General features: G+C 40.4%; 1 protein-coding gene and 1 long non-coding RNA gene across 5 annotated transcripts in view; one reads left to right on the forward strand and one right to left on the reverse strand.

Moving 5' to 3' along the window:
• LOC134060295 (uncharacterized) overlaps positions 1-7,346 on the forward strand; it is a 47,659-nt gene extending 40,313 nt beyond the window's left edge. The window contains exon 4 of one of the 2 annotated variants that reach the window (XR_009935156.1): positions 6,882-7,346. This is a non-coding gene — a long non-coding RNA (uncharacterized LOC134060295). Of the gene's footprint in view, positions 1-5,644; positions 5,829-6,881 lie in introns of those variants that run through there. The other variant, XR_009935155.1, reaches the window with a different exon arrangement.
• gba2 (glucosidase, beta (bile acid) 2) overlaps positions 1-22,965 on the reverse strand; it is a 23,534-nt gene continuing 569 nt past the window's right edge. Inside the window, exons 1-18 of one of the 3 annotated variants that reach the window (XM_062516947.1) lie at positions 22,642-22,936; positions 21,605-21,874; positions 18,399-18,490; positions 17,522-17,637; positions 16,013-16,231; positions 14,622-14,861; positions 13,273-13,375; positions 12,701-12,854; positions 9,948-10,073; positions 9,322-9,506; positions 8,773-8,877; positions 8,284-8,391; positions 8,018-8,169; positions 6,878-6,984; positions 5,697-5,839; positions 5,314-5,429; positions 4,274-4,465; positions 1-1,122 (exon numbers count right to left, since the gene is read on the reverse strand). In XM_062516947.1, coding sequence (XP_062372931.1) covers positions 859-1,122; positions 4,274-4,465; positions 5,314-5,429; positions 5,697-5,839; positions 6,878-6,984; positions 8,018-8,169; positions 8,284-8,391; positions 8,773-8,877; positions 9,322-9,506; positions 9,948-10,073; positions 12,701-12,854; positions 13,273-13,375; positions 14,622-14,861; positions 16,013-16,231; positions 17,522-17,637; positions 18,399-18,490; positions 21,605-21,807 — 2,625 coding nt within the window. In that variant the 5' untranslated portion in view covers positions 21,808-21,874; positions 22,642-22,936 and the 3' untranslated portion in view covers positions 1-858. Of the gene's footprint in view, positions 1,123-4,273; positions 4,466-5,313; positions 5,430-5,696; positions 5,840-6,877; positions 6,985-8,017; positions 8,170-8,283; positions 8,392-8,772; positions 8,878-9,321; positions 9,507-9,947; positions 10,074-12,700; positions 12,855-13,272; positions 13,376-14,621; positions 14,862-16,012; positions 16,232-17,521; positions 17,638-18,398; positions 18,491-21,604; positions 21,875-22,474; positions 22,937-22,965 lie in introns of those variants that run through there. The other 2 variants (XM_062516946.1, XM_062516948.1) reach the window with 2 other exon arrangements.

The following is a 22,965-nucleotide window of genomic DNA, read 5'->3' on the forward strand; positions in this document are numbered from 1 at the left end:
CCTTCTTATTTTCACAGCGTGAACTTCTCTTGTCTTCTCAGTGATCTTTAATGTTGTGGTACTTGTTATCTCAGTAAAAGATTGCATACATCACAGGCTTAGATGCTACATCACACAGGCAGGCACACTCAGAGCTGCCAAAACATTCATTGGAAAAAAATGAGGCTGTTACAAACAATAACAAATAAACTTCAATTCAAGTAAATTTGTAATGAAACCCTCTATTGCATTCTCTAGACAAGACTATGTTTTCATTTATGTGTAAATAGTAAATCAATGTTCTTCCTTTCCTCTGCAATGGTCCTCACTTCTCAAAGGTGTAAACAATCAGGGTGGTAAAGGTTGATATTTTTGTCTTTCTCGTGGTAGAGCATATGACCAGAAGCAACACATATCTTGAGTCTGAGAAAGCAGCAGTTGAGAGGCTTGTCATTAGTCCAGTTGCATCGTAGGACAATAGTGTCCCATAGATTGTCTCAAGTGCAAGAACTTTCAGTTTTTAGTGGGTAATAAAGGTCAGGAGATTCAGGTAGACATATATAAGGATGTGTGTGCGTGTGTTTTAATGTGTGTCTTTTACTGGTGTCTCATGTTGTGTATGTGTGTGTTTGGAATGTGTAAATCTTTTGAGGGATCCAGTGCATGGTCATCAATTAGAATATGGAGATCTGTATATCTGTTCTGAAATGTTATGAGAATGCTATTGTGGAAATAATATACATAGGGCACTAACTGAGAACCGTGTGTGCCTTAGTTTGTATCCAATCAGTCTGTCTGCATTCATGCATGTATACTTCAGTGTGTATATGTGCATAACTTAGTCAAAGTCAATTCAGAGAGCTTGGCTGGTGTTTTGACTTAATGGTTCAGTTCTTCTTGGTCATGTTCATTCTGATCTGTGACCTCTTGGACACATTGGTCTTTCTGGGCATGTTCAGTCCGTGCGGTGCGGTTTTCCAGTGCCAGCTGTATGGCCCAGACGCTAAGTGGTCGCATGTAGGCCAGGGAGCGATAGATGCCCTTCTCACAGTATGCCTCGGGAGTCTGGAAGGCCATGCCCAGGCGTTCCCACACAGTCCTGTAGCAGCCCTCTGCGGTCTTCAAGCCCTCCTCCAGCATACCCTAACAAAGGGGAGCAGAATAGAGATATAGTGTCATAAAAGAGGGAGGAATTGCCATGGTTGGAGGGGGACTGAATGAAAAAAATAAGAGGATAAGTTAAGATAAAATAGAGGGAGAAAGAAATTGGTAGAAGAGAGATGTGCAGGTCTTGAACAGAATAATAACTTAGTTCTGGGCTCGGTTTTACCCAAATCATTAAGCGTCAAATAACATAAATAGCAAGAGATATAAATCTATACTTTGAGTTACCATAATATCCAAGTTGTTATTAAAGATACAGTGTTAGGCTGTGCAACATTAAAGGGTAGCACTTTATAATAACCATCCATTATAAATGGTTAATTTATGCTTTATTTTGCAACTATAATTAAACATTTAATAACTTGATAATCATAAATTAATCATTTGTAGATAACAATCAATGATTACTAAACACATAACTTACACATACTTTATTATCAGCTTATGAAAAGAAACAATTTATTTATATTTAACATACTAAAAGATATCTGTTTAGTGATAACTTGATTTCAGTTTATTTTATATTAGTAAGCTATATTATTATTGCAAATATCATATCATTAGTAATGATATATTGAGTTATTGTTAATGATTATAATGTTGATTGTAGGCCTTTCCATAGCCATATCCTCAACGCCTATGCCTATTACATAGGTCGATTAACTATTGAACTATAAATGATCTATGGATTAACAGCTAGTTAGAAAAACAATTACAATATCTGTTTTTCAGATGGCTATGATAAAGTTGTGTCTTAGTCTTGTATTTGTTAGTAAATCATTTGTAAACTATCTAAACATGTAAATATCATTCATTGATGGGAAATGACTTGCATCAAACCTTTTTTGGAGAAGAATTTGGATGGCTATTATAAAGTTGCATCTTAGTCTTTTACATGTTAATAAACAATTTGTAAATTATCTAAAAATGGCAATCAATAACTGGAATGCAAACCATCTATGAACACAATGTTTATTTGAAGTTTCACCAAAACATTTATGAAAGTTGACAAAACAATGATCATGAATCAAATCAAAATGGACAACTTCTGTTTTTTCTTGGCAATGTCGTGGAGTAAGCGACCCATTGCTATGTTTTCTGGCTAGCCATTCATTCCATAGACCTAAAAGAAATTAATTCAGGCTAACAAGTCTTCTCCTCTGCAACCGCCATCGTCGTCGATAGGGTAACAGGCGATTTAGTTTCACCATCTAGTTTCCTGATCTTCCCCGACCTTGTAAAATGACTACTTTTTCTTTTTAATATTTCGTGTCTGAGATAAATGACAATGAAATGTAATTATATGCTTAATTTCTTCTTATAAGTCCACATACTGCGAGATCATGTCACTAGCAACTTGTTAACAACAACATAACCTGTCCTGACGAACAAGGAAAGTTTAGTCACCCTCAGACGTAGTTTCCTGAATTCATTGACTTCAAAATAAGAGTTTGAGATCCCTCTCTTTGGGCTTGCAACTTGCTAGGTTGATTTATAATTTGTACATTTCATAATTCATAGCTGGAAACCAACCATGGTAAATGGAGGCTGATAAAATTATGGCAAGACAGTATAATCGGTCAATGCTTGTATTTTGTATATTGAAGTTTCCCTCCACCCCATTGCTGCTAGATTCACAGCTACCAATGCACTTATATTCTGGCACGTATTTTATGGCACAAACTGGACAGAGAAATTATATTTCCTTATGGAATCAAAATGCCTGGTTTAGCAAGGGAGGTGCAACTAATTGAAAGTAAAAAGAATTTAAAGAAGCTTATGAAATAGCTGCAGAGGAGAATACTGATTTAGAAAGATTAAATCCAACTGGCTTGAAAAGGAAACAGTGCGTGTTTGGGATGCTCGGTGTGAAGCCCAAAAGATGTCGTCTGTTCTAGTGGCAAAAAGGACAAGACAAGCTGGTACCTCTAATCGTCCACAATATTAGAACAGAGACCTTAGTTTTAACTGATGAATGGCGGTGAGCCTATCGTCAGCTACTGCCTGCATTTGGGTAGGAGTATGTGAACCTGACACACAGTCAAGCATTCGTCAATGCAGATAGGCTACAGGTTGCCACACAGCACATCGAGAGGGCCTGGCGGAGTTGCCTTCAAGGAGAACATCTCAAGACGCAGGGGGAATCGGACAGCTGACTTGCTAAAGAGCACCTTAATTGAGTGGAATGATCGCAATGGTCTACTCTGGGTCGCCTACTCCACGACATTGCCAAGAAATGTAAAAATAAATTATTCATTTTGATGTAGGCTAATGTTTTCTATTATCAAATTGTCATGATCATTTTTTTGTCAACTTTCAAAACTGTTTTGGTGAAACTTCAAATAAACACGTTCATAGATGGTTTTCTCTCCAGTTATTGATTGTCATTTTTAGATCATTTACAAATTGTTTATTAACATGTAAAAGACTAAGATGCAACTTTATAATAGCCATCCAAAAAAGGTTTGATGCAAGTCATTTCCCATCAATGAATGATATTGACATTTTTAGATAGTTTACAAATGATTTACTAACAAATAAAAGACTAAGGCCCAACTTTATCATAGCCATCTGAAAAACAAATATTGCAATTGTTTATCTAACTAACTGTTCATCTATAGAACATGATTTATAGTTCAATAGTTAATCAATCTATGTAATAGGCATAGGCGTTGAGGATATGGCTATGTAAAGGCCTACAATCAACATTATAATCCTTAATAATAACTCAATATGCCATTATAAATAATACAACATTTGCAATAATAATGTAGTTTATTGATATAAAATATATTGAAATCAAGTTATCACTAAACAGATATTTTTCTGTATGTTGTATATAAATAAATTGTTTCTTTTTTCATAAGCTGATAATAAAGTATGTGTAAGTTATGTGTTTAGTAATCATTGATTGTTATCTACAAATGATTAATTTATGATTATTAAGTTATTAAATGTTTAATTATAGTTGCAAAATAAAGCATAAATTAACCATTTATAACGGATGGTTATTATAAAGTGCTACCAATTATCCTTGCAAATGAAAAGGGTTCCAGTAGATTTGTTGCTTGGACCCCTGATTTACTAAACAAATTTAAGAAATAAACACATAAAAAAAGAAAGCACTCACCTCGTGGATCATGGTAGCGGCCAGACCATAAACGACACCCACCCACACCTCATCCGATTGGACACTGGATTGGTCTGGCACTCCCTCTGGCCGCATGCCGTTTACTGCGCCCATCTGCCCACTTGCAAACTTCATCACGTTCAGGTCAAACACAGACTTCAGAGCACTACGGATTTTCTGCTGGGGAAAGGCCTAAGCACAGGATAGAAAGGACAGTGTGGGATCAATTTAGTACTTACATTCAATTAAAACCACAATGTCAGACCTGCCAACATGTACGCATTTTGCGTAGCGGGCACGCATTTTGACCTCCTAGTACGCTGGTACGATTCCATGCTCTAAACTACGCATTTCGTTTGATCTCGCATTTCGTCAGTGTGTGTCAGTGAAGTTGTCAGTGAAGTTGATTCTGCGCTACAGAGCCACAGCCATAGATATAATTCACAAGGTCTTAGTACAACTAAGTAGTCAATTAATTTCGGTAGAGACCGTGCTATTGCAGATCCCTAAGGGAAAATATGCGTCTATTCTGAAAATAAACAAACACGCTTTTATTTTGCAACTTGTGTTCGCGGTTCTCATCCCTCAGTCACGCCATTCTAAAGTGAAAGTGTGTGCAAGCGCAGGTGCGTCTGACATGTCAGAGGACAGGGGTGTCACAGCTGGTATAGTTAAACTTTGACAATTATATTCAAAACGAGTGAATTAGTATAGCAGTGTGGCAGCGTGTTTTCTTCTAATATTGCAAACGTTATACAAGACCGCTAACCTTATGTTGCCGTCTTGAGTTATGTAAAAATAGACGTCGCATAGGCTACAACGAGATTCTGTGATGAAGAATTCATTCATTTTGAACTTATGGTGTAAACGGTGGAGCGAATTCAGACAACTTTAACAGAGAACTTCATCAGTATATCAAAGGCTATGTAAATAAAAGATGAATTAGTACTCATAAAATTCTTTCAAGGTTGGCAGGTCTGCGATGTTCTATTTAATATTTTGGAAAGTGACAGTCATTCATTCAGGACAGTGCATTATACCTGGAATTCGTCTTCGCCCAATCCGGATGCTCGTAAGAACCAGTGTCCTGCGCACTGGTCTGACATCACACTGTTGGACAAGTCCCGCCCACTGCTGTCATAGTTGTAGTACTGGCCTGGAGTGCAGAGAGTGGAGGAGAAACAAAGGGTTAAAACTCCAAATGAATATGCTATGTAAACAAATACATGAGTGATTCCCATTCAGTTGCTTCTTTTCACTCAACTCTCCTGAAACGTTGCTTCCATTGAAATAACTCAAACCCTGTCTATACAAATATTTAAGTTCTTTACTGCACACTGTACTTTACTTTACACACTTATTCTGTTTCAGAGCAAGAAAAACACACACTCAAGTCAAGCATGCAATGCAGTCACTCCCTAACCGTTCCACAGCAGCTTGTCGAAGGCAGTGCTGCCTCTGTCCAGTACGTCTCTGTAGCGGTGGTACACGTCGTCACTGCCCAGCACCCGCGCCATCTTACACATCATGCACACGGACGCCAGCCACAGACCCCCGCAGTAAGCACTAAAACATTGAGAAACATAAAGAAAGAGGTTAGATGAGAGATTAAGAAAGAAGTGGAATAAGGGGCTATGTTGTGCATTCAGTCATATGAATTGATACTGCTGTTCTAAGCAGTCTCATTCCACACAACTTTCAAATACAATGATTTGACTGACAACCACATACACATTCAAATCCTTCACATTTGCATCCCAGAATTGACTATTATTATATTGTTCCAGGGAAGAAACACAAAAATATTGTTTATTTATATTATTATAAAATTGTGTGTATATATATATATATATATAGGGCCTATTTACGTTAGTTAACGTCAAACTTTTGATAGAGAGCACGATTACGTTACTCGGTGGAGTTTTAAGCAAGACTGTTGTTTTAACACTGAATGGGCTTATAGTGAAAGCTAAAAACAAATGCTAATTTATACCACTGACCATTCTTAAAATACAATTACACTTCTGTGGTAATGTGGCGAGGGACTCTACCAACAAACCGAAGTATTGTAAACTTTGAAAGTGTATAAGGTTATAACAAGAGCTGTATCTGAAGGAAGCAAAAATCCCTGGCTTTGTTTTCCGGTACCGTCAAATCAGAAGGCACATTCAATTTTGCAGCACTGCGCTGATCTAGCTAAATCTTACAATGCAAACATGCCTAATGTTCACCAAGATCTGCACAACGCTACAAGCTCAAAAACACGCCCGCTGATGCTACAGAACAGGCCATTTGCTTCCTCTAGAAAACAGGTTATATAACCTTTCTGTTCAATTTCAAAGATTGCAACACTTCCACAGAAGTGTAAATATATTTTGAGCACTGTCAGTTCTTGACATGCTAGTTGCCCCTTTAGCTTTCACTATGAGCCCATTCAGTGATAATGCAACATCGGTCTTCCGCAAAACTCCACCAAATAACATAATTGTGCTCTTGATGAAAAGTTTGAACTTGTTAACTACCGTAAATAGATCCTAGGTTGTTTTTAGTTCGGAGTTACACTTTTAAGTAACTTCTCTGTCCTCCTTTCTACGTGCTTCTCACCTAGGTCCAGTGACTGTCCAGCCGTCATAAGTTTGATCTGCATAGCCCGAGTTCTCAATGAGCCCATCGCCGTCCCGGTCAAACTTCATCTCAGACTCCATCACCGCCTGTATACCCGATCAAAACAGCAAAGCTGTGAGTGCAGCTGATGCACATTGGTTGTGAAGGACCCATTTGACCATTTTTGTATTTCTGTTACCATACTGTAAAATTTGGCTTTAGGTTGCTTTTATGTTATTTTAAGGTTGGTACTACTTGCAAGAAATGATTAAATAATTTGTATTTTAGAACTAGATGTACTGCATATCGGTGTTTAATGACCAAGACATTTTTGTTTTGAAGTTTCAAAATAGGTGACAAACTTCTTTACATCTTAGTGGTGACACGGTTCATGAAAAAAAATTCTCTTATCTTGGATCGGAACATGAGTGCACCGTAGGGTTTTGACAGTTCATGCGTAATATAGCCTCATGCCTATGTGACCCCAGACAGTTTGTTTTCCTTTTGCGTGAAAGCGGCGGTGTGGATAGCTGGAGATCACTAGTAGAAATGGCAAGTGGGAGCAATAACGAAGACTATTGGAGTGTGTGCAAACATTTTGGTCCGGTGTCCGGTGTGTGCAAACATTTTGGATTTAGCAATTAGTAGATAGAACTGTGACTGTGTGCAAGCATTGTGCAACACATATTAATTATGCTGATACAGGTCCGGAGAGGCTAATCGGGAGCTTCGGGAGGGTTGGCCGGTCTGAATATTGTGAAATGTATTGTCTCTGAAGTTCATTAGCTATATGAGGCTATATGAGCCACCCCCCTTCCAGTGGTACACCCCCAACAAACTCTCATGTGTGCAGGAGAGACATGTAGTAGGCTAATAATAGTTATATTACTGTAAGGCGACCCTAGATCTCAAAAGCCCTTGAAAATAAAATACCATTACGATGTATGTTGGCTCCTCCACATGGAAGATCTAACGCAAATAGCCCTGTTGAGAGAAACTAGGGGAGCTTTCAAATTCAGCAGAGACAGGAGAGAAAGTGTGCATTTACAGGGATTGTTAACGTGGCCAGCAGGGAAGTAAAGTAACGACTTATGTGTCTGTCTAATTTTGAACGAGTCATGTTTGTTCTTTCTGGTTTACCTGGCAGACAGGCCACATGTCAGAGAGGTACTGCATGTCCTTGGTCAGGTGGTAGTCTCGGTACACCTGCAGCACAAACTTCAGGTTGAGGTCCTTCCAGTCAGCGGTGTCGTGGATCAGGTAGGCGTTCACACGAGTCCATGGCTCATCGTCTGGCAGGGGTGCAAAAGTCAAGGGTGGGTCAAGGTCATGGGGGGATTACACATGGTCAAATGTGTCAAGTCAGTTAGGACAAGTGGTTATGCGAGCTGTGCATATGGGTGCACCTGGGTCGCCGATGTCATGAGGGACGACATTACGGGTCTTCACTGAGGAGTGGCGACCGCTCATGAGGACAAGTCTCTCAGTGGGGTCGCTCTGCACCACGCTACCAGCTGACACACACACACACACACACACACACACACACACACACACACACACACACACACACACACACACACACACACACACACACACACACACACACACACACACACACACACACACACACAATTACTCATGAGTCAAAGGATACATTATATTTGTTGTAACATAGTTTGGAAGACAAGTTAAAGTAAGTTTTAAATATGACTGATAAAATAAAGCGACAACAGACTGGAAGAAATCCTGTCAAACACTGACATTAAGTGTAACAATGCATGCTTTATACTCACACTCCATTTAAACATGTCCAGATACAGTTGTATTACATACATAGTAATCCTACTGTATGCTTGTGTGCGTGTGTGTGTGCACGTGCACATTTCCCTTACCAATGTCATACTGCAGACTAAGCGCTAGTTTGGGCCACAGCATGATGAGCGCAAAGGATGCGTAGAAGTGCACATCATATGTGTTGTACATCCTGTACTCCTGTCCTGGAAGATGAAACACAGAAGACAGAATGGACCAGATGGGAAAAGAGGAATGGAGAAGCACACATCATACTGTAGGTGTTATACATTGTGTACTCCAGGGGGTTAGGGTTAGGGTTAGGGTTAGGGTAAAATGCAGTTTAGAGATGAACGTCAATTTAACTGAGTAAGTGTTAAACCTCCCAATAGAAGCCACATTGGGCTTCATTGTCCATAGAGCAGCTCTGTCCAGAGGTTTACCTCTTACTCAAGTTCAACTTTAGCCAGGTCTCTCTTTAAAACATGTTGTTTGAGTACTCGTCAGGTCAGAAAATAAATGGCTGTACGCTGAATGAGAGGGGAATTAGAAACGGGGAAAAGAGAGCGTAAACTCAGAAGAGTAGCAGGGAGTCTGAAAGGAAGGAAGGAGGATTTAAGGAACTAAGAAAAACAGGAAGAGATGCTCACCCTCAAGGTAGGCAAAGCGCCCATACTCCTTAACGACAGGAGGCTGGGCGGGGAGACCCCCTTCATTGCTACGGAGACCACCACTGACATCAGCGTCCTCTGGAAGTTCCACCCACACTGTTCCACCATCCGCCACAAAGTAGAGCTCATTGAACAGGGCAGATTTGTACCAGGAGGGAAGGGAGCTAAAAAAAACGCGCGCACACACACACACACACACACACACTCTAACAGTCAATTGTAGTTGATTTGATGAGATCAGGTATGCAAAGTAAAATAACAAGAAAACAATGCTGCAAAAAGTATAGTAAAGTCATATCTGAAGTATATAAAAAGGTATGGTTCTTCCATTCTAAGCTATTATTGTTTTTACTGAATTGAGCAAAATTCTCATTCGTCTTGCATTCGTCTCATTCATACACACTCCAGACAATTCTGGTGTTTGTGCACAGTCCTGGCACAGTGGCGTGTTTAATGAGTCCTACACTATTCTGGCCGAGCAAGAGAGGATCACTGAAGGGAGTGGTAAAAGTTGATTGATTTAAGGCCATCTTTTGTCCGTATGGAGGACTGCAGTTTAAGATCAACAATGTATTACTCCCTTGGTCTCCTGTAGGTGTTCATACCTGTCCTGCAGGATTGGTCTCTGCCACTCCTCAATGGCCTTCTCCCAGTCTCTGTAGTGTGTGAGAGCGTAGAGTGAGAGCTCAGGTGCAGCATTCCCCTCAGTGCCAAAGTATCGTGTGTATCTCCTGAGCAAGCAAACGCACACACTCATTATAGAAGCACAGATACCATAGAGACCATAGAAAAAGATATTCTCCTTTAAGGCTTATTACAGTTTTTCTCAAATGCTAAAACACATTTCACAAATGTTTCCTCCATGTTCCCCAATGTCTAAACACAATACCCTTTTCTAAAGCTACATAAGCACTACCACACCTTCTCACTTCAAAACTCAAACTTTCACACCAAAAGAGTAGCTCGAGGCTTTAAAAAATGTAAACACTATAAACATCATTACACACTACAGCAAAACAATTGAAAACACAATGCTCAATTTGTGAGAAGGTTCTTTGTTTCATAACTGCCAATGCATATTTTTAAAACAAACTTTAGAGTAACGGATCTTCTTAGATCTCTGCAGAGGATTAGGCATTTGAGGAGTTCTTTTCCAAAACGCTATATCCACCATTTTACTAATGATTTTTTATAAATATATTTTTAAAATTTTGTTTTTCAAGTAATCTCAGTGAAACTGTATTGGGTTATGTTTAGTTACAGTAATTTATCTTTACTCAATAAAAACAAAACAACTGCATTTTTATTACCTGAAACACACAATTACTGTAAATACAGTAATATGATTTGTTACAGTACAGTAATGTCTATAAAATGGATTTATAGCGTTTTGGAGAAGAGCTCTTCATTTAGAGTTGTGAGTTTCATAAGAGTACAGAAAATTCTCCAAGTACACTACTGTAACACAACTCAATGCAAAAAACAGAATCTATTGCACACATCAGTACACAACAGAAAACGTGATCAGGGTGTGAAGTTCTTTTATTTTCTTCATTCACACCACACACACCACAGTCACTGTGCGCATTAGCAACAAGTGTCTTCATTTTTTAGTCGTTGTGTGTAATGAATGACGCCAGGTGTGTTCATTGTGTTCAGTTATTGTTCACTGTGGCAAGCATTTTGCATCACATGAGCTTTCATTTGAGAATATGTTTTGCAACATGGATGTGTTTTAGCAAGGAAAAATGTGCTTAGATTTATGAGAACGGAGGATTGTGTTTTGTGAATTGTGTCTTCATTTGAAATGTGTTTATGGTATTGAAAAATTGAGGCTAGATTTAGTAAATGTGTTTAGACAACTGGCCATTTGGTTTAGAGGATTGGCTTTTGTGTTTTAGCATTTGAGAACATAAAACAAACTTAGTGTCAACTTGCACACTTGGTAAATGCACTACGCATGTGATGGATAGTGGATACTTGAATATGACTTGAAGGCATATTGTAAACTTGCGGTCAACTACATAATTCTGTGGGGCAAAAATACACGCTAAATGTTATTTCAGTTTTTTGTCACCATGAATGAAAAAATATCTGAAGTATTATCTTAGTAAATAGAGAGTATGAGAGTAAATATCATGTTGATTAGATTACATATTATTTGTATGTGCTGCCAAAGTATGAGATAAGCCACTTTGAGAGGATTTACAAACAGTAGCCCTAATTTTGTTTTTGATCAAAGGAAAAAAAAAAAGTTTTCTTGTCACCATCCCTTTACTGAAAGGAATTTTTGCAAAACAGAAGCTCTGGCTGCCTTCCAAGGTAATCCATGTGTTGCAATGAAAGGCAACTTCTCTGATGAGTTCATCTATATTTTAGGCGTTCATATATTGTACATTGCAAGTAGAAACATATAATACAACATGATTAGCAGAAATGAAAGGGCATTTTCTGTCTATCATCTCCATGATGTCTTTCAGGATGTAAATCTAGGTGCGTACAACCAGGCAAGATGCTCTGGACACTGCTGTTATAAAGAACTCCGTCTGTTTAGCGTTTGGCATATTGGCATCCAACGGTTTGAAATATTGCAAGCGTTAACAACTTAACTGTTGCTAAATCATGCAAAATGGATAGCACTCTCTCACGCACACCCAGTTCAACCAAAAGAAGGAGGACTGATGAGGGTGCATTGTAAGAAAGAGGAAATGAAAAAGGAGCATAATGCTGACAATGATGAAATATGAGGACGAGTGTGTGTTCTTGCGTGTCCCTCTGGAGACACGTGTACATTTGTACATGTTTAGACAAAACTGTGTCTGTTGTTATCTGGTGGGTATATCTGGAGCCAAGCTGTACAGGAAACCCATGTCATCTTAGACCCATGTCCTAGGCCAGTGTTTCTTGACTGGTGGGTCGGGACCCGAAAATGGGTCGTGGAACCGCTCTGGATGGGTCACGGAGCTTTTGTTAAAATGCTACCTTATCAGATCTAATATTGTACCTTTATTTGAACAGACTTTATTTGTTGCCAATGTCAGTCATGGCCATGGACATAAACAATGTGCATGTAACCGGTCATGTTAGACATCATTTTAGTGATAAACACAAATGTAATACCAAACATCACAATGTTCCAGGCAAGTAGGTCTACAGTAACACATTGCGTGTTACCATGTAGCTCACCACATCCATTGGCTTGAACGCTAAATAAACATATGGATTGCGACTTTATGAACATAGGAAATTGTGAGTCCCAAAGCCAGACCAGTTAAGAACCACTGTCCTAGGCCAAACTCATCTGCACCCTGGTGTGAGTGTGCATGCTTGTGCTTGTGGTTGTTGTTGTTGTGTGTACCTGCTGTGTCTCCGCTCTCTGGAGCCGAACTGTATGAGGGGCATGTCCCAGGCCAGACTGATCTCCAGGCTGTTGTGTCCATGTGCCGACACCACACATGTGGCCACCAGAGCAGCTGCAACCTTCTCCCCCTTCTGTGTGGGGGGGCTGGAGCCTAACAGTGATGGAGGGAGAGTTAGGGTTGGGTATCGTTTGGGCTTTTATCTGATTCTGGTGCTGAACTTGAAATCAAACTATATATTCATTGTACTATCAATTTCGGTTCATGCATCAGTTTCTGTCTCTGACTCATGTCTGGAGTACCATAGGCAGTTCTGGAGTGTCACTGTGCAGATGTATATTTTCATAAGCAACTATTATTAGTATAATCTTCAAAGTTCATTGCGATTCTACATGTGGTTCATGTGAATGAATGAATAAGTATGTGCTATTTTACGTAATGTTCCGATCACATGACTATGACCGAAAAGCTTTCACCACCGCAAAAGAAGCCAGTTACCAGATTAGCAAGCTTTTAGTGTCAATTGCATGAGCAAGGGGGTAGATATTTATCCGTCTGTTGAGTGACTGACCTGTTGGCGAGTCCAGACGTCCATCAGTGATGAGGTCAGTCCACAGGGCACTGCACGTCCCCTTTGGGCTGAACGCCGTCTGATGACTCACCTCCCGACCGGGCTAAAGTCCATGCACACAAACATAGCGGCAAAAATATTAGGCCATATCCAAACCTGCAGCAGCTCCAACTAAATTCAGTGACTTTTCAAACAAATGATAATGCATGCACACTCATGTGTGCTCATCGTGTTGGATAGTTAATTTAATTTTGCTTTAGGTGTTAAAGGTTGGGTACGGAATTCGCAAAACGGCCGGCAGATTTTGAATACATACAACCTCAAGTCCCGCCCTCCATGCACCAACGAAAATTATGCGCGAGAGCGAGCCAGGCTAAATGAAATGCCAGCCTGGCGTCTACAGCACTATGAGCTCTAGTCTCCATACAATCGCCCACATCAACTTCCCCAATTACATTCTTTATTCACCTCCAAAGGGTTGTAGGTAATAGTTCCACAAATCAGACAAGGTAGGCTAGATGATTTTATAGCCATTATGGTAAAAGCACCTTAGTCTACCAGCCCTTTCGTTCGGAAATTCTAAAACAACGATGCATTTTAATACACCAAAATAACATTTGATATAGGCTACCTTACATCTTTCAGTAGCCATAGGTGTGTATATTTGAATAGAATGGTTTGGTTCTTACCAGGGCGTTCATCTTCTGAAATATCCGAGTTTAGTGCTGGCCCGCTGGTTCGCCTATTCCACTGTAGCTCCAAGCGGTTAAGTTTCGATTTCATATGTTTACAACACTCTTCGAGTCACGGTAAAATGTAATTTTTGCTACATAGCTTATTTATTGCGTGGGTGATTGAGTTTCCGTAGGTATCCGCTGCCTTACTATGTATAGATGAAGTGACACATACAATTTGAGGGGAACATTGTGGGACGTGTAGCAGGCCTAGTTAGTTTCGTTTCACTTTCAGCACTGACTCGCGGTCAGCTTTCGTGCTATGTGCACGAACGGGTCGCGCGTGCGGGGGGGAGGGGGAGGAGGAAGAGGAAGACCGTTAGATTGACAAACGAGCTGTGAAATGATGGTATGAGGTTTAGAATTCTATTGGCTGGAGTTTTTCGAGCCCTGCCCGTTCTGCAGATGATTGACATGTTTAATTTCCATTTCAGTACTTCCAACTCAGTGGCTGTAAGTGGGTTAGGAATAGGATTTCAAGTGATTTTGCAAAATGACCAAAAAAGCTCATTCCATACCCTACCTTTAAGTCCTCTAGACATATGTTCACTATAATCAAACTGGCATTCTATGCAAATATTACAAAAACATACACCTCACACACATAACACACACCTGTTCCCTGACTGCCATACAGAGTGTGTAAGGGTTTACAGGTGTGCAGTGGTGCAGCAACACCCCTGACACAGCCTCTCCCTCCTTCTCCAGGTGAAATGGTTCATTCCAGTGTCCCCCACTCTTGTCGTCCTTGTGTCCCGAACCATTGAGCAGTGTAAACATGATGGATACGTCCAGATCATAGTCATTCCTGTTCTCCACATCCCACACAAACACTGCCACTGGGAGACTGGAGTCCTGGAGGAGCAGGACAAAAAGAGAGGAAAGGCAAAGAGAATGAAATATGATAAGAGAAGTTGGGAGGGGGTACGAGAACAATGACAGCGTGTGAATAGGGTGAGAAAAGGAGAAAAATATGGCCGGTCAACTAAAGTAATGCAGGTCAAGATATGGAGAGGGCTAGACACACAGACAGAAATGGATGTAGGGTTGCAAAATTCCGGGAATTTTCAAAGTTGGAAACTTTCCATGGGAATTAACGGGAATATACGGGAATTAACGGGAATAAATGGGAATTAATGGGAATAAACTGGAAATATTGTATCTGGCAAGTTAGTATATAACAGAGACCTTAATGTAGTTGGAAAAAACCCATCTTTCAGCATAATGTTAGTTAAAACAACCTGATTTAATGCAAATTCAGTTGAATTTCTACCCTGCACACAGGTCAATTACATGCACACAACAATCAACATAGGCTACTAGACATATAGGAAACCTATCTCATACGTTATCTCATGTGGGAATAACTGGTGCGAAACTGGGGGAAGTTTGCGAACAGAGTCGCCCAGTTCTTGGCGTGTCATCACTGTTGTCCTCATGTAAATGGAAGAATGTAATTTTGCATAAGCTCTAATGGGATGGTTAATAATCATATGGTCATATTACTGGTCTGATTTAGCTTGGCACTTTTAAAATAATCACAATCTGTGAGGTTTGGGGTCATACATGTATGTAATATCGGCATTTTTTGGCCAACCGAGGATTAAAATAAATGTATTAAACATTTTTGTAACAAGTCGAGTTAAGTCAGTGTTCACGCCAGTCTTGGCTAGCTAATGTAAACTGCTAGTAAAAAACAAAATTCCCGTAAATTCCCATTAATTCCCTTATTTCCTGTAAATCCATAAAAGTTTCCAATTTTGAATATTTCCAAAATTCCCCAGCTTAACTTCCCATGGGAAATTTCCAGAAAGTTTCCGGAAATTTACCGGAAATTTTCCGCCCCTTTGCAACCCTAAATGGATGTAATACCTAATTCAGATACACATGTTTATTTTGTGCTGTGTGTTTAACCTAGGAGCCATATCTCTCAAATAAGCCTACGAAACTACATCCCACAGTCCAAAAATATCAGTAAGCTTCCGACTTTAACAAGCTCCACACACCTTGTAGTCATGCGGGATGACTGGAGACACCTGTCGGCAGGTGAGTGTGACGTTCTGGCCGGGCAAGTCGTAGACAGTCCAGGCGCGGGGGTAGAGTGCGTGGTAGAATGCGTATTGGCCGCAGAGGCCCCAGTTCCAGCCCTGCAGGGCCGGGGGGTGCTCCACGCTCAGCACCTGCTGGTACACCGTCTGACCGCCCCGACGCAGGCACACTGTAAACTAAGCAGAGCATTGGGGGTCAGTACAGGATGGGAGACGTGACGGACTCATGCGATTTAGGAAAAGGAGTACAGTCCAATGAGGGTGATGTGAAGAATGAAGGGAAAATCAGAGGGAGTGAAGAAGGGATATAGGAGGAAGAGGGAGGGCAAAATGAGATGGGAAGAGAGTGAAGAAGCATTTTCATTCGGCAGAAACCCGCAAGGAAAGAAAGACCAGAGTTACCAGAACTTTTAGACCTACTAGAACTTTTGGAGCAATGAGAAAGTATTTGCTTCAACTAATGTACATGATTAGCAGGCCTAAGCAAAATTGCAGTGGAGAGAGAGAGTGTTCCTATACACCTCCACACACACATCGTCAAACTAGATGGACACATACACGCAGGCACTATTACAGAACAGGGAGCCGTTGCAGTATTCATGTGCTGAATAATTCAGTAGGTCCATGACTGGTGACTTGGGTGGAAGAACTTTAAGGAGCTCAAACATACCGGTGCCCTCATGTTTAAGTCGAAGACATGCTCAAGCAAACACTGGCTTAAAAGTGTTGATACATGAGTCAACTTTTTTGAGAATGTTGCTAGAAGACACATAACCGGTTCAATGTATTCTGATTGGACAATCATGAAAATTTGACCCATTTATTTAAATGCATTCAGTACTTTCTGTACTGAAACATTAAATTTCACCCGAAAGCCAGATATCTAGTTTTACTACTAATCATATTTTTTTTCTGCTTTTACTACATTGTAATGGTTCTATTTGATTTATCTTCCATTCTTTATACTATCTTACTTGTCTACCTTATTTATAGTTTTATTAGCTACTGGTTTTTAGATACATCTTTTATTTTTTTTATTCATTTTTATTTAAGGTTTTTTTTTTTAATACATATTTTATATTTTATTCATTTTTATTTTACTTTAACTATTTTATCGCTTTTACTATATTTTGTAATTTCTACTGCTGATGGTACAAAATGTGCTATACAAAAAAAACCTTGCCAAGGCCTTGCCTTGTCTAGCATCAGCTGAAGGCTAATTATGTTAAGGTTACAAATTTTAAATATATCCACCGTTGTATATGACTGATTCGCATTTTATGAGTTAAGTAATAGTGATTCGCTGAGTGGAATTTAGTAAATGCTTTTATCCAAAGGGACATGTGGCGTTGAGAGTTAGTTACCCTAAGCTGCCCGCTTTACAGGCTGTGACACAACCAGGCCAACATAAGTTAGTTGTGCACAGCATGTTTAAGAAGATTGAGACATTTTGCTAACTGGTTGTACCTGGTTAGTGATCACAGTTTTGTAATGGTACATTCCAGGGTTGAGCTGCCACCTGCAGAACTCCCCCCGCCAACCACGGGTGATGGTACCTCCTCCAATACCTCCCAATGGAGCACCTGACACAAGAAAGAGAGAGAGAGGGAAAAAATGAAAGTACGTATGTTCCAATATCCTGATAGGAATTCATGCCCAGACTGATGGACTATTTATTCCCTATACTGGACTGTGAACCTTCTGATACTACAAATGACTTTACTTAACTGACCCTAGGCAGATGGGTTGGGCCCTTGAGTCGTGGATCTGTCTGAGGTTTCTTCCTATATGTATCTCCAATTCTAGGGAGTTTTTCCTTGCCCCTGTTGCTCATGGGCTCTCTTTGAAGGTTTAACACTCTGTAAAGCGCCATGAGACATGTGTAATGTTTGGGCGCTCTATAAATAAAATTGAATTGAATTGAATTGAATCACCTCTCCTTATCTACTGTCAATCCGAGCTGGGGACTGAATTTTTGTAAGACTGACAGGAAGCTATTGGAGGAGATGGGATGGGATCAGGAAAAGGCCCGAGTTGGACTCTAACCCAAGTTCCCATGGGCCTGCAAGTTCTGCCACATAACTGGACTAAATTAATCTGATGTTACTAGTCAGAAGGAGAAGGAGTCTGCATGTGAAAAAGTGTTGGTATGAAGCTGGTCGGTAAAGAAAGGTCTTGTGGAATATGTTTGACAGGTGACAGAGACTTCTGTCAGCTCTGCAAGATCCCAAGCTGTGGCAATGGCACGTAAACTATTTTAATCAGAGGAACATTTGAGGTTTGAAGATGTGTGTCTGAAATAATACGTTCATCAGTTTTTATATTTGATCGTGTTTGCACTCACCATAAATCTGTCGCAGAGGCAAAGCACGGAACATGTCTATAAATGGCGCCTTCTTTTCCACCTGGGTCTTTCGATACCACCATTTCAGATACCTGCACGCATACACAGTTAAAGAATGAGTGGATCAGTGCTTCCTATTCAACCAAGGGACCTACACATTCTTCATTAGCAATGAAAAAAATAATGCAGGGGCTTTATTGGCATATCATATGTATTCACAGTACAGGAAGAAAAAGGTTAATGGTTGACTAATGAGATAAACACCATCTTCAAATAAAAAGAAGCTAAAATAATTGAACTTGTGTAGCTACTTTAACAGTCTCTTACGAAACAGTCAAAGTCAAATCAAAAGTGTCGACATTTTTGTGTATAACAACATACACTAGCTGGCAGTACCAACACGATCCTACTCATAAGGAACCAGCAGAGGCCAGCCAAGGGAAAACCCATATAACCTTTTTGTGGAGGATGGCCTAGAAAGATAGACTGCTAGACTAGATAAGCTTCGTCTCAGATTTCATTGAACACTGTAGGCCCTCTCACTCATCCCATTCCCTGCTGTGTGTTTGGACACTGAACAAGACATAGTCTAAATTTCTCAGGTTATAGTGATAACATATAAAGCACAGACTACAATATGATTTGTAACACGCCATATATACACATGCACAGACCAATGCTGATGAATTTTAGATGGTTGTGAAGAGAAGAATCCAGTACATCTGTATAGTTTGGCTTGCCAGGCTATCCTAATGTAGTCTTGTGGGATTAATTTATATTCTGTTTACAGGCTATATAAAGTGGCCAATGGTTGTGGTACACAAACTGCTAGTTGCATAGTAATGTTACCTTCATTTTCACCTTGTCAAATCTTATGAAAACATTAGCGTGAAAATCAGCTAAGCTATATTCTTAGAAGAAGTTTTAAGCCTAAAAGTAGGGATGTCAAGGTACACACATATTCATACAGTACTTTTAAGTTCAATACAGATGTGTGCCGAATGCAGTCTATTCAGGTTCCCACAAAAACATTAAGTGGCTCACCATATATCAGTTTAGTCAATAAACAGCAATAAGTACAGTATGACACCTTTTCAAAATACTATTCCTTATGTGTGTTGAGCACCAACAATATTGTAAGTGAATGATACTCTAGCAGTATAAACATAACACTGAGGTATATACCGAATCGTAATTTTTGTGTACCGTTACACCCCTACCTAAAAGAGTGTTGTGTTTAGTAGTTTTGTCTTGTTTGTCATTTTGGCAGTATCTACCTCCATGTACTCAAAAACTTCCATTTCTCTATTCACATAATAACAGACATAAGTAAAAAAAAATGCTGGAATGGCCCAGTGGCCTGATAATTGGACAGAACCACTGACCAAAGCCTAGACATGAATAAAACACATAATTTCATGATTTCTCTCTGGGCTAGAGTGGACAATACCGCATCACTTCACCAGAACCCACTCTCACTCGCAGTCCATCTCTATAGCTCATTGTTGTGGGTGGTGTTATTCTGTCCCTCTGATCGTCAAACTCTCTTTCCCTCTCTGTCTCCACATTCATGTGTGGTGGCCTGTGGAGTGTGACCACAGCGGGTGGTAAACTGCTGCTCACACAAGCTGATTCAGACAGACTAGAGCGCAGAGGAATTGTGGGATATGGGCAGATAAAGCTAGAGCTTGTGCTATGAGGATGACGCTGCACTGGTGGTGGGGTGTGTGTGCAGGGCATGCTACAATTCATGTGTCTGTGTGTGTGTGTGTGTGTGTGTGTGTGTGTGTGTGTAGCGGGGTGCACATATGTGTCTTTGTGAGGAAGCAAAGAGAGGCGGAGAGCAAGGCGGGAAGGTTTCACCATGTTTGCCAATATCCAGTTGAAAGGTCACACACAAAACAGTGTAAACTGCATGAATTCAGGTCAAAAAGGGTGTGTGTTGTTGGGTCTGAGTATAGACTTTCTGCAGTGTGTAATCATTAACAAAAGTTCCCTCTCACAATGATCAGAATGAATCAGGTCAATAAACATGACCAATAACTCCAAGCACCATGACAACGGGAAGAACAGCTAGTCTGGCAAGGTGTTTACATTATGGACTGACTTGTTGAGTTTGTGTGTGTTTAACTTTTCACTGCCTTTTTGGATAAATGTACAACTGGAACATTACTTTGCTTAATACAATTACACTTTTCACAAATGTACTGCCATACTGACTACACAAAAACGATTGGCTGTTCATGGAATACACACAGTCAAATATATGGACATGAAAAACAGCACAGCACAGCTCTGTTTCTCATTGTCAACACCTGATTTGCAAGTATCCACCATCAAACATCCACACACAAGCTTTGCTGAACAGAAAACGGGCGTGCACACTGCTCTTTCCTCTTGCTGAAATGTGCAAGTCAGTGACATGCAGGGAATTCAGTTTAGTCATGCTGCCTATTACTTTTTACAAAGACAGACACACAAACACAACTCTTGTTGTATTTCCATAACATAAGACCCATCACCACATCTGTCATCATTGGCCACTAAAAATGTATGAGGTGTGATATCTCTACACCATGAGAAATTAGAATGTAGAAATTCTGATGGTAAAATAACTATTATATCATTTGAAGGCTATTATTGAATGTTTACTCTAACTAATGAGTAATTAATTTGATTGATATATTGTATAAATAACAATTTCATTTGTTCGAGTGCAAGTTGTTGGCATGTTAAGTTGCCATGAGCTGCTGCTGCTGCTGTTATCTGGCGGTGATAAATAAATAGGTGAGAGGTGACAAACACACACACACTCACACACACAGAAAGAGGGACGCCACAAAAGCTATACAATTGTATTGGATGGGGTGCTTTAGTCAAATCCTGCTGGCAAGGCCCTGATGAATAGAATAGCCCTAGCTTTGGGAACAAGTTTTGTTTGGCGACATCTGATTCGCGCCCTCCCCACAACTTGTGAAATCTTGCAACGTGAAACCTGCCAAGTTTCCATGGAGAGAAGTGCAAGGGTGACTTAACAAGTTAATATTATGAAAAGATGTCACAACCTATAGTGTAAATGCTAGGTGACAATGATGTCGGTGTGCATGGTGTAATTGTTGCATGCACGGAGCAAACATACAGTTTGTATGAGCAAGGCGAGGTTAATTTGTGGAGCAGCCTTGCCTGCAGGATGTGTCGATGTTTACCTGATGCCAAGGCCGATGTGCTCCATGATGTTGGAGAGCGACACATCTTTGGCCTGGAAAGGCTTCCGCTTCTCTTTAAACTCATGTGCCAGGCAGATCCTCCATCCCTCTTTCGGCACGTTGTATCCCAACTCCGATGAGACATATCGACCCATCAGTTCTGTGGCAGACGTCTGGTCTGATGACTCCATCGTTGAATTCATCAAGTGCACGAGTCAGTGGATGTCAAAGCAGGTGTCAACGTCACCTTTTGTCTGACTGGACAGGTCTCTGTTAGGATAAGGCCAAAATAAAGGACGGAGTTAACAATCCCGTTTTTAGTGTTTAGGCTATTCCACAAGTGGCCTCAAAGCATGAAGCAAATCCCTCTAGCTTTATCTTATGATTCAGTTCTCTTCCAGATTGACAACTCATGAACGAGTCCGGCGAGCTAAAGCAGGAAATGCAAAATGATTGGCTGAAGAGTGAACCGGTGGAGCCAGAGCCATATACACGTATCTACATCTATATGGCTCTGGGTTGAGCCATAAATGCGCCCTACCTATGTGACGTGACGCGCATCTAAAGTTATAACATACAAAGGTTTGACAACAACAGGCATTTTACGTCACGGACTCATGTGAGAAAAAAAACAACATGCTCATGGAAACTCATCAAAATCTTTCATCCTTCTGCATGCAGACAGCATATTTTGCTGAAACACGAGAATTACCTCGCCAGGTGGATGCTATCATTCAAAGTGTGGCTAGCATCAATTTACGTTAGTTATCTTTGTGTTGATGAAAACGCTACAAACGTTACAATTCTGTAAACAAAACGCAGTCATGCAGAGCTACTGTGACCCTGTCACAATGCAATAATACAGCATACCGGTTTGTCTTGGCGAGGTAACCAACCACACCTGTCAACATCCAGTTTCCTCAGAGTAAATGCACTGGCCCATACGACAATTAGCACTACTTGTTTGTTTGCAATGAGTAACGTTAAATGCTATTTAGCGCGCTCGGCTGCTGAAGGCAACATCTAAAGTAGCTTACAAACACTTTTTTCCAACGCGTAACGCGACGTTGGCTAGCTGAGGTAACTAACAAGTTAGCCCAGACAAGTCGCTGCCCACCCGGCCTTGGGACCCTCTCTCTGTCTTTCAGGTCTGTTAGGGTTTTTCGCTGATTGTATAAAATGTTCCATGTCTTGTCGGCTTGTACGCTCGTGACTGAATCAGAAATGTCTGCCCAAAAGTTAGCGGTATTGATAGTAGCTGATAGTAGTCTACAATGGCTACACATTCGCGTTCACAAGATTTCCTGCATCTTTCCCCATCCCTGAATGGCATGAGCGGGGTATCACTCCGCCAGGCGAAT

Source organism: Sardina pilchardus, chromosome 16 (genome assembly GCF_963854185.1).
Source record: "Sardina pilchardus chromosome 16, fSarPil1.1, whole genome shotgun sequence".
Lineage (NCBI taxonomy): Eukaryota > Metazoa > Chordata > Actinopteri > Clupeiformes > Clupeidae > Sardina > Sardina pilchardus.